At 34.9% G+C, this 19,845-nt stretch overlaps 1 protein-coding gene across 1 annotated transcript in view; it reads right to left on the reverse strand.

Moving 5' to 3' along the window:
• Positions 1 to 4,310: 4,310 nt before the first annotated feature.
• The window catches only part of LOC124373300 (E3 ubiquitin-protein ligase ZNF598-like), a 49,730-nt gene continuing 34,195 nt past the window's right edge, over positions 4,311 to 19,845 (reverse strand). Inside the window, 5 exon segments of the mRNA XM_046831682.1 lie at positions 4,311 to 4,477; positions 14,215 to 15,239; positions 15,241 to 15,690; positions 18,698 to 18,845; positions 19,639 to 19,751. Coding sequence (XP_046687638.1) covers positions 4,311 to 4,477; positions 14,215 to 15,239; positions 15,241 to 15,690; positions 18,698 to 18,845; positions 19,639 to 19,751 — 1,903 coding nt within the window.

Below are 19,845 nucleotides of genomic sequence, written 5' to 3' on the forward strand. Positions count from 1 at the left end.
ATAGATTACATTGTTGAGCCTGTGTAAACGAGTCATAAGACATGTAGTCATTCTTACTTGTAGCAGAAGCTGCCTTCACAGGCTAGGGTCATATCTAAACCATTCCAATTAACAATGAATCAGCTAAGGTTAAATTAACTATATAATAAGACACTTTTCTCTTACACAAACTTTGGCAAGAAATGCTTTCAGTGTTATATCAATTAAAACTATTTAAATATGTTCACATTGCTATGAAATAACATTTTAATGGCACAAAATTAAAATACATTTCTAATTGATTTGCTTTATTTTATTTACACAATTTTTTTAATTATGAATTATTTTGTGTTTTTAGAAAATTTATGTATAAGGAAATGTAACTGTCCTATCTAAATATGATATATTTTCAAGAAAATGTTATATACTAGAAAGCACAATTGTTTCACATTTGTGGACTTAATAGAAGAAGTTTTAATCAGTCAGTACTTTAATCAGACTTATGGATGCTTTATGAATATTTTAAATTTTTGAAATCAATAACAAGAGATAAACAATACCAAGTCCATTTCTACCGAATTTACTTATAAGTACTAACATAAAATAATGAATTCAAAATATGGGCAAATACACTGGCATACTATAACAGTTCAGACCGAACAATTAAAAATATGTTTTTTCAACTTATAAACTAATACATACATCTTTTCTCTTTAAAAACATCACCCTAAATAAATCAAATGCTAATAATTTTACTAGCATGTAAATATTGTTTCTACTGTCTTATAAAACTTATCAATAATATTAAAAGAATACATTTCAATTAAAAGCAACACACTGATTCAAAAGAATATTTTCTGTGCTTTTAATATTTTTTATATTATCCTTAAACCCATTGTAAGAAAACTTTCAAATACATCTTGAGTAAAAACCTTTGTTTAATCAATTGAATTATCATACATTACGTAGTAATTGACATGGCAAAATTTTTGGAACTGTTGATTCGTTCTCAATTCAAGCGATTCTGTTCAGTGAAAATAACCCACTGTGGCTGCTCCCTGACAAAATAAGTTAATCAGCCAGATATATTACATAAATTATTTATTTCCTCCACGCATTGGGACCTGTAAGACCGTTAGCGAGCGTCGGAAAATGATTCTCCAGCGAATGCGTCGCATGAATGGTGTTTGAAGTCTGTTGCTGCTACAACCTGAGCGCACGCAGCACACACATGAAGTCTCCACTCACTGCATTGGTTCAGCTACCTTCCACAAGTCCTGTGAGCATAACCATTCTTTAGGTATTTCTCACTGTATTACAAGATTTATATTAATATAAATTTATTTGTAATAACATACTTTTTTCAATATAATGAACGAAATGCAGGAAAGCTGCCAGTTTGACTACTAGGTTAGACTAATACCTGGGAGAAGTTCTGAGGGTATAGTAACATTCTCTTATGATATTGTTGAGGCTGCGTAGACCAGGGTGGCAGGTGATGAGAACATTACTGTCCAATATCAGATAAGGTTTTTTTTTTAATGATGACGTACAGTCAGGAAACAAGCCAAAGTCACTGCTTAGTTATGTCTACCTGTCCTACTACCGAGACTCACTTGTATGTTTCTATTTCTATAAAAATGGTGTATCTTTTAAGTCCTGATAAAAAGTTAAGTATTCTTTGGTCTAAAGTTTTGTTAAAAAGTTAAGTGAGCATAATGTTTATTTGGCACTGACTGTACGACATGATCTATTACAGAGTGGAGAGGGAACAGTTGCTTACCGCGCATGCGCTACCCATGGTTTCACACTGGCTAGTTCCTTCAGTACTTCTTTAGAAGCAAGAAGACTAGATATGATAGGCTGAGCTAGGCTGCAGAAAAGAAACTGATATTTAAATAAAGGTTTGACGTGGACGTCATTCTGAAAGAATCTCTTAATTCCTTCATCAAGGAAAATAATACTTTCGAAAGGTTTGCCAGGTAAAAGTGAGAGAGGTTTTAGAGAGTATTCTTCAAATCAAAGTTTGATTCAGTAGTTATCTACAGAGTTCCCACTCAAACTAAATCAGTGGTTCCCAACAGGTGGTTCACAGGCTATGCCTTAGGAGTCCACAAGGTGTGTTTTGATCAATTAAAATATTTTAATATTTAACTTAACTTCCAGTAGCTATTATTGTAATATAGTTCCTGTGTAAGTTCAGCAGAAATCAGAAATTTATTTTTAAGTAACATTACATAATTTGTAGTAGATAAGATCTACAATTAACAGGTGACTTGTCAATGAACTTTTAGTAGAAGTAGTACCTAAATATTGTTCTTTGTTTGAAGGTTAATTTTGACGATGGAAGGATTGTGAAGGAAACAGGATTTTTCGGGACATTTGCCATCGTTCAGTGAAACAAGAATCAGTTTCAAGATCTGCAATCTGATCTCTTCTTCAGGTAAATGACTAACCTAATACATAATTACAAACTAGGTTAAAATAAACAAATCATACCAAAGCGTTGTGGCACGCCTAAGTCAGGAATCACAAACCACCATGTTGTTTGTCAACTTCACTAACTTTAAAAACATGCACTTAATAAAGAACTATACACAACACTAATCATTAAAACTGAACTACAGAATACAGGTCACAATACGTCTGCATTCGTCTACCAACCACCTACGACTAACCAGAGGGCACTAGCCAATGGCAATTGTCAAGGCAGGGAAACCACAAGATGGTGGAAATAAAAAGGAAGGGAAACAGGAATAGGCCCTTTTGTTATTATTGGTTCATGCTAGAATGAACTTTTTAAACCATATTGTGACTCCGCATTGGTTTATTACAAATATCTGATCCGTTTGATACACTTGTGCTACTATCAAATTTAATTTTCATAAGAAACAGTTTCTATCATAAAGTAAATGGGTAGGAAAACCGTAGGTTTACTAAGTAATGCAACTCAGATTATTATGCATGTAATTTACCATTTAAGTTCAAGGATTTGAGGGGGTCCATATCAGTAAAGTAACTGAATAAGGGGGTCCTCAAAACATCTTTTTTTCGGAACCACTGATCCATATAATCAAATTCTTGGCTTTTTCACGGTTTTAATACATAATAATTTCACAACCAAAATGTTTTTTATAAACAATGTTACCAATAAATAAAAAAACAAAATGTTGCGAAGGACAAAATTCAGACACGGACAATACTCAGACTTGGTGGAACAGTATAATTATTTATGTTACAAACGATGTCGACGGTCAAAAAAACAGGAATAGACAGATACATCTACAAAAAAATATGAGTTAAATTAATGCCTTAGCTATGACACAAGCAAAGAGCGACAAGTACCCCATGGTATGTGCAATTCGCTAAATAATAAGCATTAACAGGCATAATATTTACAACTTGTATCACACCAGAGAGCTTTTTAGTAATTAATCATCAACACAACGACAAAGGGATTATTTCTATAGGTTAACAATAAATTTTTTATATGTGTAATGCTATTTCATAATTCTATTTTAACTTGCTTGCAAAGTTTAATAAAACACTCCTGACCTGCAATACTCAAGCCTGCAAGGCTATAAGATATTGCAACTTTCCTTAATTATTAATTGGTTAAGTAAAAATGAAGAGGAGTTACGTCACACTTAAGGGACGAGACGAGATATTCATAGTCTGAAAAGGAAAGTGGCTGGGGTGGTTCCATAACTGGGCTTTTGCTGATTGACAGTTAAGATTAGATGTTCAACAATCTGTCAAGTAACTAAATTATCCTCTTGCTCACAGCGATTGTTCCTGGTGTGATTTCATTAACAAAAATCGTTCTATCCACAAGAGCGAGATCGCAGTGATGTTGCACAGCTGAATCTGGCTTTATCTGTTAACTTACGACCCTTACTCTATGCTCAACCCTGCAATTAGCATAAACCAAATATCCGGACATTTTAGTTGTATACTAGATGGCAGTGCCCAATATCAAGCCTTTTAAACACGGCCTACATTGTTTGTTATTAAGTTCTTTATAATTTGCTCAAAGCGTATCAGTACTGATACTAATAGAAAGAAAAATGTCCAATTTTCTTAAACAATAAACTTTCTGACCATTTTCATGTTCTGTTACATGTCTAGTAGTTTTGCATGGCAAGAGAAAATTGATTATATCTGTTTCCTTCCAAGATTTTGATAGTCACATTTAGAATTAAATATGTTTGAGAAGAGTTTACCTGTTGTTTGCCAATGTCAGGTAACAACACTAGGAGTTCGGGGAAGATCTCAGTGAACTGTTTGTTGCCCATGGCCTCCCGACAGTGATTGTAAGTAAGCCTCTGCCGTCAACGAACCCTGTCGGTACAACCCCGACATCTGCAGGAACTCATCAAGTGCAGCCTGCGTTGCCGAGAGCGGTGGTCACGCGCACCACTAACTCTGCATTGCGTTTCTTTATGTTGGGTGGAGGTACGTAAGTGGAATACACGTGATGATCCCCCTCCTTCTCCACCTGTATGATAAAATATATCGGAACTGACTTCAAACAAATTAAAGAAACGTAAGCTCTCAAAAAAATTACTGTCATGTTATATTTATTGTCTAAGAGCTTAATGTAAAATTTAGTTTTATTTATTGTTACAGTGTAAAGCAAGAAAAGAGCATCATCCAACTTTGAAAATAAAATCCTTTCACCTTTGTAATGCCATAATAAAAAATCTTACTCCAACCCCAATTTTACTGTTAAAAATGCTAAGTATATTTGAAAACATTATAACCTTCAATGAACCCTCAGATTTTATTTTTTCACAAATGTTATAATACGTTTGGTTGTATAACATAGGTTATTGTTGTTCGTGTATCTATAGAAAGTAATATTTACTTAAAAATCTATACATTTTTATTTATATATTATTTAAATCTCTTAAACATGAATATGCTGTATCTGCTGAGTTAGTAAATAGTTATGTAACTGAGGTTGTAAATTACTACCTAGCAATCTCATTATGAAAACATACAAGCCCATCCATCTATGCTCTTGTATGACTGGCAGAGCTCACAACAATTTATGTGTATTTGAACTACAAACAAGGCTACATGCATTTCAATGCTGTAAAAGTTTTCTTATGAACCAGAACTGCTTTATTTCCCTGACTTTACTTATAATAGTAGTTGTTTATTTTTTATTATCATTACTGAACAAAATTATACTACAGTTAAGACAATTGGACCACCTGTTATCAGGAATTCTGTATTATATAAAAAACTCATCTTTGTTTTATTATTTTTTTATAATTATATACTTTAATATATTTTTAAATACTTAAAATCCACATTTCTGAATTAAATGATAATGCAATAATCTGATAACCATTCACTGTTATCACAGCAATGGCTGGTACAGGCTTAATATGTTATAAGTTAGGTTATATGTTATATGTACATAAGTCTTTAAATATGTTCTAATTGCTGCGACCACACAGAAAGGAAATTGAGCTTATTTATTTTTGTGTTATGACAGCTCATTGTAAATAACTCTTGTTGGTACGTACTTGTCTAGTCAAAAGTAACTAGCTCTTGTACTCACTATTCAAATTCAAAATCTCTTTATTCAAGCATGTAACAGGTTACAAGAATAGCATCAATACAGATTTTTATAATTCCCATTAAGTATAAACAAATTTGTTTTAATTTTTATAAAAAAAGATATCAGCTTTGGCAATAATTCATGGAGAATAGTCCTTTGGACTTCTATAAAGTAAGATTTAGCAAACTATACTTTTACAATTACATATTATCTTGATTACATAAATTTTCAAAAATACCTAATAATACTTTAAAGTTATTAACATTTACAGAAAAAATCTTCAAAAAATACAAGGATAAGCTTAATAAATAATGTTTAAGTAATTTCTTTAATTTATCATAATTTTGCTCATTTTGTATATTAACCCTTTGAGTGCCACAGCGTCGCTAATTTTGACGCTACAAAAAGTGCATAAGTGCTAAGCGTCGCCAATTTTGACGTTTCGTATTTCGATAGTATTTTATATAGTACAAGATTATTTGGGCCAAATAATCAGACGGCTGTATTCAATAGGTTCCAAACTATCAATAAATACGAGTTTTATGTTGTTTTCTCTACTATTTTAATCTGTGAAACTTATGTTGTTTGGGTACTTATCAAGAAGCCACTATTTTTGGACGAGTTTTCCTTATCGGGGACAAAATAAATTACATTGTTAAAAACAACTGACTTTATTTAACCTATTTTGGAATGTACAAGTTATTACGACAATCAATTAAATAAAAAACTATAAGAACACAACGTTTTCATTATTCGGAAATGTCAGGTCATTCGTGTGTCTATTTGGAGACGATTTGGAGATAAGAAGTATGACTCATCGAGTATTTTTCTATTCATTATGGAAGAAGGAACGTATAATGAAGTTTATTTTGATCTCTGATAAGGAAAACTCGTCCAAAAATAGTGGGCTGTGATAAGTACCTGTACGATGATTCTGTCTGTCTTACAGTCACGCGACGTAGCGGACGAGTACCGTGTTGCGTAACGGCCTTTCTTGTTGTTTATGTGCCGATAACCAAGCATTTGAGTTAATACAAAATAAAATAGTAACTTATATAGTATTTTACTGTATTTCTTTACAAAAGTAATGTATGATTTGAGTTGTGTTCAAGCGAAAAAACGTGAATTTTCAGTGTAAATATTATTAGGGTTATTATTTTGTAAATGTAAACTTGGTAATTCTAAGCAATATATGGGTCAACCTCGATTTTGCTCATATTACAATATAATGTTCCAATAGTCAATTAGAAAAGGAAATGACTAGAATTTCTTGCCGGAAAGCAGTTATACGGAGCAGGCAACTCATATTACAATATAATGTTCCAATAGTCAATTAGAAAAGGAAATGACTAGAATTTATTGCTGGAAAGCAGTTATAGGGAGCAGGCAACCGCGAGAATTACCTATTAGTGATCAGGGGCACTGACGTGATCTGGGCTTCAAATTTGGAACTACTCGAGTTAATTTTTTTTCTAAAAGAGCAAGCAGCGCGAAGCGCTGTGCAGCGGGCAAGCATCGTGCGTGATCTTCGTATATTCTGAATTGATTCAGGCCAAAGGAATGACACAGATTCCTTTACCAGATTTTTACGGAGATTTTGTATTGGGCGGATTATACATGTATTGGTTACTTTACTTTGCTTTCCAGCATGTAATTATGTGTTTAAAATTGTTTTACATACATTACCTACATTATATTGTAATATGTAATAACAATTTATCAGAAATTTTTAATAAAAAAAAGGATCACGCACGATGCCTGCCCGCTGCGCAGCGCTTCGCGCTGCTTGCTCTTTTAGAAAAAAAAATTAACTCGAGTAGTTCCAAATTTGAAGCCCAGATCACGTCAGTGCCCCTGATCACTAATAGGTAACTCTAAAGCAATATATGACCGTCTGGCGGTTGCCTGCTCCCTATAACTGCTTTCCGGCAAGAAATTCTAGTCATTTCCTTTTCTAATTGACTATTGGAACATTATATTGTAATATGAGAAAAATCGAGGTTGACCCATATATTGCTTAGAATTACCGTAAACTTTTATGTAAATATGTTAGCAAGTATTAGTTTCTAAATTTACTAATCATAATTATTTGTGTTGTATTAATGTTTTATTAGATTTATTGGGAAAACTACATCATTACTAAGTAATTTCTAAACTCTGACAAATGAAGTAGAATCTGACAAATAGAATCCAAGATGGCTACCTGCCAACAACTACAGTGAAAAGTGTCTCAAGAAACAGCAAAATAGTGATGGTTTTAGGTTGACAACAACAAATAATCTATAATCAACACCTTACCTGGAGTACCGTGAGTCAATTCACTAATAAAACAAACAATTTCAACTAAAGATTAACAAGAAAATATACTTTTAAAAAACACTACTAGCTGACCTACATTTCAAGGGCAGCAATACGTTGAAAATCAGATTTTTACAACTAAGCACTGTTTTAAAACATGAGAATAATGCTCCTAAGATAAAAATATTTATTTGCAACACATAAAAAAAAGAGAGAAATTTTATATAACATAAAACTGTGACGTCACAAAATAGTTTAACTACATAAGCTAGTGACGTCACTAACACTACTTATAATTCTTCTCAATAACAAGACTGTCTTGTTAGCTAGACTAAGCCACCTGTGAGCCAGGCCGCTGACCTAGATAACAGAGTCAGCATTCCTCTACTCAGCATAACTCCTCACAACTGGCAATAGTGCTATCACAGGCTGTATTATATCTCCTCTCCTGATACAAATGCACAATTACATTTCAAACCTGCCCACACTCTCTGACCACTAAGAGTTTTGACAAACTTAGTATAAATAAACAGTTTCTGAATGACATTACCCTATTGTTGACCACTAAGAGTCTGACAAACTTAGTATAAATAAACAGTTTCTGAATGACATTATCCTATTTTTGACCAATAAGAGTCTGACCTGAGTTACTAAATTTTACATTAGAACCTGAAGATTTTTGACATAAAGAAACAGCCAAACTTTTAAAAACTGATTCAATTTTACATTGGAACAATGACCTCCAAATACCCATGTGGTGCTTGTAGTATTGGAGTAAAGTATTCTGCTATTAAATGTACAGGCCCATGTCACCTGTGGTACCATGCAGGGTGTGTAAATATTACAGACAAGTGCCTCAAGAAATTGTCAAAGGTTGAGATTAACACATGGACCTGCAGAAACTGCTCTGACCTACCAAAATTACCCACAATATCTGTCCTTCAAGACAAGGCTAACCAGTCACTTGACCTAGCACCTATAACCTCATCTGGTCCACAAAACAAAACATCCAATAACTCAATTACAGCCCTGGAAAACAGTCTTATTGAAAATGATCTTTTACAAAACTCAGTTAGTGAAGAGGATAAGCTGACAATGGCTGCTACAATAGGTTCGGCATTACTGGAAGAAAACCGACAATTAAAGGAACAAATATCTATTTTAGAAAGCAAGTTGACAAGTACCCAGTGCAAGCTAGCTAGTAGTGAGGCTAAGATTGAAGAACTGACTGAAGAAGAAGATAAATACAATAGAAGAATTGAATCTCTGACCCAAGAGTTAGCAGAGCTACAAAGTCAAATTCAAAAAGAAAAGCAAAAGAACTTGGAAATCCAAAATATCTTTGAAGACTATGATCAAAAGCAGGAACATCTAATTGAAGACCAATCCATTAAAATAAAAAATCTTGAAACACAAATCTCTCTTCTAAACACAAAATGCAATACACCTAAGAGATAGTGGCAAACTGGAAACTAGAAGTAAGGTAGAAACTGAGACTCAAACCGCAGAATGTCTTGCATCACCAGAGACAAAACTTAAAACCCCACCAAACATTGTATTGGAGTTGGCCCAGATGAAATCCAGACAAGATAGTTTTGGAGACCACAATTGCACGCCTTAATGATCAGCTTAACTCCCAGCCCAATGTTTCACAAAGACCTGTTCTTCATGAACAGAGTACTCAAACTGCAATAATTCCAACACAGACAACTTCAAGGTACCCAAAATCCACTCCAAAAACATTTGTTAACAGCTCACTTCATAGTACAAGGAAAATTCAACAAAAACAAATTAACCACATGAGTATCTCACTTCAAACAGCAAAATATGCTGCCAGCCAAATAAAAAAACCATCCCATTCCTTGTAATAACTTCCAGACATTGGACACACTTAAGTTCGACACAGCAAACCTACAACCAAAAATTGTTGAAGATAACCTCTTACCTTTAAGTAAAGAGACACCACCCTTGGAGAAAAGACCACCTTACACTGCAACCAAACTTGGGCCCAAAGAAACAATAGAAGAATTTTACAACACAAACATTGAGCAATTTAAAGCTAACTATCTAATAAACCACTCCAATAACAACTCTTCTCCTTCTTTTTTATTGAATGGCAGCCACAGAAAGGAGAGAACTTGACCCCCAACGCAGTAAAGAAGAAGTCATTTAAAAGGGAACTGCTAATACTACATCAAAATGTGCAAGAGGTAAGGAACAAAGTAGACAGATTATCTCATCTACTTCAAGACATTCAACCTGACATAGTCATCTTGAGTGAGCATGGTCTGAAGTCTGAACTCTTAGAGAATACTAAACTCCCAGAATACTCCCTCAAAGCACACTTTTGCAGGAAAGAAACCAGAAAAGGAGGGGTTTGCAATATATGTGAAAGACTCACTACAACAAAAAACAGAGCCACTGGAGATATCGCATCATTGCAAGGAACTCGTAATGTGAGGTGGCAATGCTCAGAATAGCGGTCGGAAAACAACACCTTTACGTCTCTGGCATATATAGATCTCCAAGCGAAAAGTTGAATGAAGCCTTAGACATTCTTTCTAACATCATCGAAGAAACTAAGGCTGAAAACCACTCAATAATCATTATGGGTGATATAAACGTAAACAGCCTAGTGTCAAATAATGAATCACGAAAACTTGAAGAAACACTGGCCAGCCATAACATGATGAGATTGCCTCTACCCCCAACCAGAATCACTTACAACTCCACCTCCTCCATAGACTGTATATGCTCAAACCTATCTGCATCCAACATCAATGCCACAGTAATACACACAGGCTTGTCAGACCACACCGCACAATTGAGTAAAATATCTCTTGAAGCACAGAAAACAGAAACCTCTAGTCTTATTCAACGACAAATGAAAAAGGACAATCTTGACACTCTAAAAACTTTACTGCACAATGAGGACTGGGCTGGAGTATTTGGAGCCCAAAATGCTGAAGACGCATACAATGCCTTCTTAAATACTCTGGCAATATACATTGATGCAGCTTGCCCTAAAAAGAAAACCAGAAATAAGAAGAAAACAAATTTTAACCATAAAGACGGTGAAGCTCTTACACTGAAAGAAACTTATCTTCAATGCCTTAGAAAGTACCAGACTACAGGAAGTGACCTGCATAAAACAGACACAGCCCTTGCTAAGAAAAACTATGACCTTAGACTAAAAATGCTAAAACGCCAGGCATCATCTAACTGTATAAACAGAGCTGACAATAAATCAAAAGCAATCTGGCAAATAGTAAACAGTGAAAGGAAGAGTGCAGAACAAGGCAAAGAGCAGCTGAAACTGAAGATAAATGGAAAAGAAACAACCAATCCAAATGAAATCGCTGAACATTTCAATGAATTCTTCACCAAAGTTGCACAGAAAACGTTGGACATCAATAATCAGCACCAAAAAGGTCAACAGCTAACACTCCATGTAGCAAATTGTAGGCTCAGCCAACTTCACAACACCACTACAGAAGAAGTACAAATTATGATTAAAAGCATGAAGTCTAAAACCTCAGCAGGGCTTGATGAAGTATCATCAAAGTTACTTAAACACTGCAGTGAAGCCCTTACAACCCCCTTGGTCAGCATCATAAATAAGTCACTATCATCGGGACTCTTTCCATCCGCCTTGAAAGTTGCAAAAGTATATCCTAAGCATAAAAGTAACTGCCAAAAGACACCTAGCAACTATAGACCAATTTCACTGATCTCCACCTTTTCCAAAGTAATAGAAAAAGTTGTATTAAAGAGACTGATGGACTACCTTAAACAACAAAACTTGCTAACTAATAGTCAGCATGGGTTTGTGAAAGGCAGATCCACAACAACTGCAATTGCTGAGCTGGCAGAGTTCATTTGCGATCAACTGGAAGCAGGAAAGCTTGTGACTGGCATAATGCTTGACTTCAGCAAAGCCTTTGACTGCCTAGGACACAACCTCATCCTGCAAAAACTTCAAAGCCTGGGTATTAGTGGCTCTGCTTACAGGTGGTTTAAAAGCTATTTGGAAGAACGCACCCAAGTGGTGGAGATAAGACATCATAGCAAAGGGATAATACAAAACATCAGATCCAAAACCGTTACCTGTAAGCCGAGGAGTTCCACAAGGATCAGTCCTAGGCCCTGTACTGTTTATCTTATTTACCAATGACATGCCTCATCTCTTAAATGCCTACTGTTCTACTTTAATGTACGCCGACGATACTACTCTTCTGCTCACTGGGAGCTCTGCAGAAGAGCTAGCAATTGACTCATATACTGCACTAAATATGGCATACCAGTACTGCCACTCAAACGACCTAGTAGTCAATATGACCAAGACCAAACAACTAGCATTCGGTAGAAGAACGAGATGAAATTGCAGCCCTACCAGAAGTTGACATGCAACCCAAGGCAACATTTCTTGGCGTAACAATTGACGAAACTCTTTCATGGACTCAGCATGTTGACAACCTTTGCAGGAAACTAAACACCAGCCTCTTTGTTATCAAAAGAATTTACCACATTAGTGATTTAATCACTGCAAAGACAACTTATTATGCCCTTTTTGAATCACATCTGAGGTACAGCATTGCTATATGGGGAGGCACCACAGTCACTAACCTACAGAGACTTCTCCTGATACAGAAGAAAGTAATAAGAACTCTTAAAGGCCTAGGACCCAAGGAAAGCTGTCGTGAAGGTTTCAAGGATCTTCGCATCTTGACAGTTCTGGCCCTCTACATCCAGGAAGTGATTATGTTTGCCGACATGAATGAACTCCCTCGGGGAACAGATGTACACCAGTACAACACTCGACATGCTGACAACTACATCCTGCCAGCACACCATCTATCACTGTACGGGAGGAAGCCATCGTACATGGGACGCAAGCTCTACAACCTGCTGCCAACCGAGATAAAGGCTCAGAAGGGCAAGAAACTGAAGATGGCACTGAATAGATGGCTGGTGACCAGGCCATTCTACACGCTGGAAGAATATCTACAAGACACATGACCATCTTAGACATCAAGACTGCTCAATTCAACTTATTTATTTTGTAAATTTTTAAACTTTAACATTGTATTATTGACGCCAATACATTTCTCTATGAAATTTTGTAAATAAAGAGATTTTTGACTTTGACTTTGAAGTACAGTTTATAAAATGTCGGTACCGGGCAGCATTTTGTTAATACATATAATGCCATGTTTTTTAAATTCTATAATAAGATATTACACATGGGTTTTATTTATAATCATATGGCCTTTATCATGGTATAAAGAAAAAAAATCTTAAAAATACCGTATACACACAAATTAGGTCGAAACTTAAATTTTTATACAAAAGTAAAAAACTTTTTTTTATAAATACTGAAATTTTTTTATTTTTTTTAAATCAAATTTTATTTGTAACGATATGTATCATATTCTGCATTTAATAAGAAAAAAAACAACAACAAAATGATGGAAATCTGTTTGGTAGTTATTTTACAACAGCTTTTTTCCCAAAAGCTTACAAATATGCGAAAAACAGCGTGGCACTTTATGCATATGCCTTCGGAAAGTACCCGTGGCACTCAAAGGGTTAAGAAGAAGATTGAACTAAAGTTTTGTACCAATAAAACTAGTCTTCTTTTTATAAAACTTGGGTATATTTTGCTCAACATACATACTACGCGTTATGTTGTAATTAAAAATTCAACAAAACATGAATAGAATCAATATATTCTTTGACATAAAAACAGTTTCATAAATACAAAGATCATTCACGTTAAAATCTGAAGTTAAGGGGAATATTTTGAACACTTACTTTCATCACAGGTACTTAAAAATTGGTTTTTACTTGTAATAGTTAATAATTTAACAATTGTTCAATAGTTTAAAAATTCAAACCGCTATTACTACTGAATGAATCCACCTTTTGAAATTCGGTTTGCGGAATTGTACTCTGCTAAGTGAGACCTTTAATTTGATACCAAACTTGACCTATGCTGCTATTTAAGAATTTTGTCTGACTCCTTGTGGACCGTCCCCCCAGAGAGATTATCTGGTCGGTAATTGGGCAGATGTGTGCGTTACTATCACCAGTAAGCACGTGTGAACTTTGGTATTTTTTTATATTGTGGTTTAAAAATTAAAAAAGAGGTTCCAGACTTAATTGTCACCCTGTATAGGTCTATTATAAGGAAAATATTTTAATAGAAAGAATCTTTAGTATTGTTCAAAAACATGGTCACATTTTACTACATTACGGACTGTTGTAGCCTTCGAATGATTTAAAAACACAGAAAACTTTAAATCGTCACCTTTAAAATCAAGTTATACTTACAAAGTTACATGTCATATGTTTGCTCCACTTACTCGGGCTGATGGCGTAGTTTTGTCCACTACTACTAGTGAAGGTAAGGCCGTTACTGGGGGGCCGAGCAACTGAATTGAGTGTAATAGAGAATCCTGGAGGAGGAGCTGATGGCCCCTCAAACCCTGGTGGTGCTGATGTTTTCTCCTTCACAGGATTGGAGAAACCTGGTGGAAGTCTTTTACCACTCAATGATGGAAATTCACTCATGTTGATATTGTTATCCTGCTGTGGTTGACCGTTCAGGCTTTGGATTTTTAACTCAGATCGCTTCCTTTCCAACGTTTCTTGCACTTTCTTTCCAGAAGTTTCCTCGCTTTTCACTTTATTCTCAAAAACTTGGCTTTCAACCTTTATCTGCTTTGATTTTGCTTTTGGCTCTTCTTTCTGTTTATTCTTTTTACCGTTCTCATTGTTACTGCTCTTCACTGGAACTGACTTAGCCGGTTCACTAACCAAATCCTTTTTTGTTTTTGACTTATTCTTTTTCTTCTTGCCGCTCTTTCTGCTGCCGATATCACTGTCACTTGAAATGTTATCATTGCTCACCACATTTTTGCTGGCTTTAGTCCAGTCATTATCTACTGATATTGAAATTGAAGATTCTCTCTTAGCCTTACTCTCTGGTGGTTTGGGCTCCACTGGCTCTGGTGTAAAACTACAGCTCGCATCAAATCTGGAATTCAAACTGGGAAAATCATCTTCAATATGAAAAGTCTTCGGTTGAGGCAACTTAGGTGGCGGGGGCTGATTAGATTTATTTTTATTGACAGAAAACTTGGGTTCAGGCTCTCTTCCTGATGACCATTGTGTGGTTGCCAGGCTTGCTATGTGGGAAGGAACATTTCCTGTTAACCGTGCTGGAAAATTATTTTGTATGGGGAAATCATCATCGTCATAATTGTAATTTTTTGAACTCTTCTGTTGTGATTTAGATGGCTGCTGGGTAGATTTGCTCTTAACTGACATTTTCGGTTCAGAATCTCTTGCTGCATTCCACTGTGTCGATGACGTTGCTACAGGTGTTTTTTCCATTATAACTATTTTGCAATGCCGGGAAAGGGTCTCGTTCCCTCGAGTGAGAATTTTTTGAACTTGAGACGGTAGCAACAACGCCGCCAGGTCGGTGGTTTACATGAATGGAAACATTTGTAGGTTTTGAGCCCTTCGCTCGCTCAGCTGCACTAACACTATTCACTCGCAGACTGACTGAGGCAGTAGCCTCTGGTGCAAGCGCAGGGAAGTCTTCTTCAGTCATCGCCAACTTGCCCCCTGTTCGATGAATTGTGACTCCTCCAGGCTTTGGGAAATGCAGACCCTGGCGGGACACCGGAGCTGAGCTGCCTCCCAAGGATGGGAACTCATCATTACTCGCCGTGTTGATCTTGGAAAATGTAGGGTGTGCTGAGGATGGCTGAGAGGAGCGATGGTAGTCCCCTGCCATTCCACCCACAGCACCTTCCTCTTCGTCACTGTAACTGGAGAAAACAGTTTTTTTCATCATATACACCCATATTCTTATAGCAAGTTGATATAATCAAGCTACAAAATTATTTCTGTTTACTTTGGTTGTAGTTTATCTTGATAAGACTAAAACTGAGCGTAATCCCAAGGTAGAAAAATAGGTTCGTGCACAACTCTTTTTATTTAAATACTATAGAATCATGCCTCCAAAAAGATTAAAATTAAGTAACTTTAAATAACTTAGTTATTAAAGCACACATTTTTTTCTCTTTCTTGACATTGGATGTGAATAAGGGGGAATTCCTACTGATTGGTCTCAGTAAAGGTCTCCTTTCTATTTTTTTATTATTATTTTTTTTTATTTCTCCCTCAATGCACAACAATACCCACTCCTGATTTCCTTCTTTAGCCTCCACTTTCGGTTTCAGCTCAGCCTTATGGCACTGGGCAAAAGAGGTCATGAACAGAGCCTCAGGGATACTGGGCAATCTCCTGGATTAATAGGCTTTGCCAAGTCATTGGGAAGTCATAAAAGTCATGTGAGACTGCGTGGTATGAACCATTTGGAGCTGAGAGACACCAAGCACACAAAAGTTATAAAGAAGAAGGTAGAAATCCTAGTGACACTACAATCACCAGTGAATCAATGAATAACACAGAGTGAAATATCAATAACTTCACAGATTGAATAGAAGACAGGTTAGATCTATTAAGCTCGATAATCATTGAAACTCCAGAATTCACGACATAGATGAAGATACTACCCTCACAGAATCAAATACAGGTAAAGAAACAAAAGAACAAATTTAAAGGTTGAAGCAAAATCCAAAATTTTGAAGCTTGAAGTATACAGATATGTACCAATACTTGACTGAGTAATACACAACTTTATATTCTTCAATTGAGACTGTATTAAATAAAATCTTGAATGCAAACCTACATGTCATCCCAAAAACTTACATGTATTAACTATACAGTTGGTCTAAGTTAGTTCATTATCAGCATGGTTTTTGCCTTAAAATGGGGTTTTTAAGAAAGTCTATTCAATTTAAATCAATTGGACAGTTCTTCACAAAAATTTGGCGTTATTAAGGATGATTCATTGTGTATGTTATGTGATGAACAGGAGGAAAATGCTGAACACTGTAGTTTTGATTGGACTTCATACGTAAGAGAATGTTACGTCATCTTTGGAATTTCGGACAAGGATGGTGAATTTCTCCAGGATGATCTAATCGTTTATTATCGTTTCATTTGATACACCCTTGTACATTAGAATATTTATAAATAACCTTTATTTCTCATATTGCTCAACTTACTTTTGTTCTACATATGAAAGTATTTTTAGACCTAAATATAAATGTGAGCATTTCAATAATCTGAAATAATTAAAATTATTAATTTAATGCTTTTCATTTTTTTTTGACACAGTAGGGATCACACCTACTTTCTGGACACAAGAGATTACATGAAGACTATTTCCTCTTTCTTACACTTTTATTATCTGTTATTTTCCTTCAATAGGAAATCTCAAAACATTTTGTGATTAGTTTAACTAAATATCTCTTGAATATATTACTCTAATCTGCGTATAAAACTTTGTAAATAAATAAACATACTACGGGTACAGCACAATTTGGTGTAAGATTGTCGGTACAGTAATATTTTGCGTCTATACTGTTGGAGATTACACTATCATAAGCAAGTTACCGGACTTTCTTTTTTAGCATAAAAATAAAAAATTTATTTGTACTTCAAAAGAATATGTGTCTTTTCCCTTTTTAAATGTGTTGTTCCTTATTTTCTGTGTAACAACATTCAAAAAGGAACTTGAATTTATTACAAGTGAGTGATTTTATTTATAAAGTTAAATGTTTCTATCAGGGAATATTGCTGAATTGGCTGTAGGGGACAACAAAATTTTAATTATTTTGACAACAAAGTAAGAGACCAACAGATTTAAAGGTCCTATAAATAAATGTATGAGAAGAGAAAAGGCAAGCTCCCAAGCTGCCAATAATGTTTAATCATAATAATATTTAAGAATTTTGAAAATTGCAGCAATCTTTCACAGGAGCAATCTCTCATGTGTTAAAGATTGTAATCTCTCACAATTGGCATTACCTTATACCTCCACTGTAGCAAGTCTAATCTCCTTCCTGATCCTTCAATAAAAAAAAAAAATTATGTAGGATAGATATCGAGCATAAAATTGCATTAAGAACCAATAATAAGCATACCCTCAAATTATCAAAATCTGTTTAACCCTTTTACAATTACATACTATGCAAATTGGCATGTGATGACCACCAAGCGCTGAGTCAGGTAATTGTCTGAGTGTTGCCGAGTTATGTGTCTTTTGTGATGTGTCTGACGAAGATAGTCTTGCTATCGAAAGGCCTCACAAAAATAAAAGTTTTAAGTATTGGTTTGTGTGTTCTAAATGTAGCGATTAAGTCAATAGTAGCCAATACAAGCTCCATCTTCAACATTTCGTACCATACATGTATTAGCTAAAAAAAAAATAATATTTTAAGACTATAATGAATACAATGTAACCACATTCCAAACAGCAGCGCACATTGCATTCTTTAATGTTGATATAATCAGCTGATAAGATTATTTGTTTGCTTAAAAATTCAACTGAATGAAACAAATAGACATAGAAAGATTTGTACTCGGAGACAATAATAACCATTTAAAAAGGTTCTGACTTCTGCCAATAGATTACATAGGAATACTATCCATAAAAAAAGTTGCCTCCATATGAAACCACTGCGGTGTAGTGAACTTGCTTATCAATACAGACATACATCCACCACTGTCGAACATTTTTGAGAAAGTACAATCAATTCCTTTAAATACTTTAAAGTACTCACAAAATTCTCCTGAGTCCCTCAGACCACTTCTAATTCCACGTACTGACATTTATGACACCTCGTGGTGCTAGAAGTATAATTTCCCTTCTACTCCAGTACTTTTTTCTCTCTAAAATTCCTCATACCCTAAAACCAATTATACCTGTGATATCGTGAGTTTCCTCTACCCCCAGCTCGCCTCTGCTCTGCTTGACGCGGTCGAGGTTTCAGTGTAAAAGCCAGCTCTAGGGTGCGAGCCTGCTTGGCAGCAGCCTTCGTCATCTGCCGTCCGTGCACCAGCGCCCTGTGGGCTATAAGATTGCGTTGTTTATCTTGGCCAGCCTCAAATTCAACCCATAATTTTTTACTTCAAACCCTAAGAATTTAAATTTAAAATAGTTTTTATCAAAGTTAATTATTTTATCAAACATTGTCGACATGCCCGGTAAAGGTGCTTCTTTATAACAGTATGTGTTGTTGTTTTTAGAGCACATTGTTGGGATCACTAAGATTATAAATGATTAAAATTTTTTTTATTAACATGTCTGCACTGAAGCAGCACTAAAAATTGGTTTTGGATTCTATTAAAGTGTTTATATTGTATCAAGTGTTTGATTTCATTAAACCATTTTATGACATACTTTTGAGAAATATTTGTCACCCTTTCTACATTTCTTTAAAAAAAAATTGAGAAGAATAAAAAAGCTTTATAAAAAATAGCATTGAATTATAAACATAATTTTTAATTATATGGACAAAGCAAAATATGTGTAATCATTACAAGGATTTTTGAAGCTTAAATTCAGCATATCCCTGCTGAATTTCTTACAGACTAGATACTGTATATCCACACTACATTTTGTGAAGATGCTTAATTTTTAAATCATGCTATTAAAATACATAAACTTTTCAAGCCTGAACTATATTCTTTACCATTTAGATTGTTCAGTAACTTATACTCTTTTTTGGCTTATAAAATTAGAAAACAGAAGATAAACATACCAAATTCCAACCAATTCAAATGTGTGTGTGTGTGTGTGTGTTTTATAGGGTTTTAAAGTTTTTTTTTTTTTGCTTTCTACTTATAAGATAAGACAATGCTACCTTTAAGGTCAATGTCGGTCCGGAAGACTGATGTAAACTTCTCCTCGTAGCACTCACCCTCCTCACAGAGATAGTGCTCTTGTCTGAAGTGGTTTCGCAGCTCATCGTACGAGCTGGAATAAACATTATGTTTCAATTTTCATATAAACTTGTCAGTAGGTCAACAACTATGAAAACAGGATAACTAAAATAGGGTAACTAAAATAC

The sequence above is a fragment of the Homalodisca vitripennis genome, unplaced genomic scaffold (assembly GCF_021130785.1).
Source record: "Homalodisca vitripennis isolate AUS2020 unplaced genomic scaffold, UT_GWSS_2.1 ScUCBcl_5268;HRSCAF=11923, whole genome shotgun sequence".
Taxonomy (NCBI): Eukaryota; Metazoa; Arthropoda; class Insecta; order Hemiptera; family Cicadellidae; genus Homalodisca; species Homalodisca vitripennis.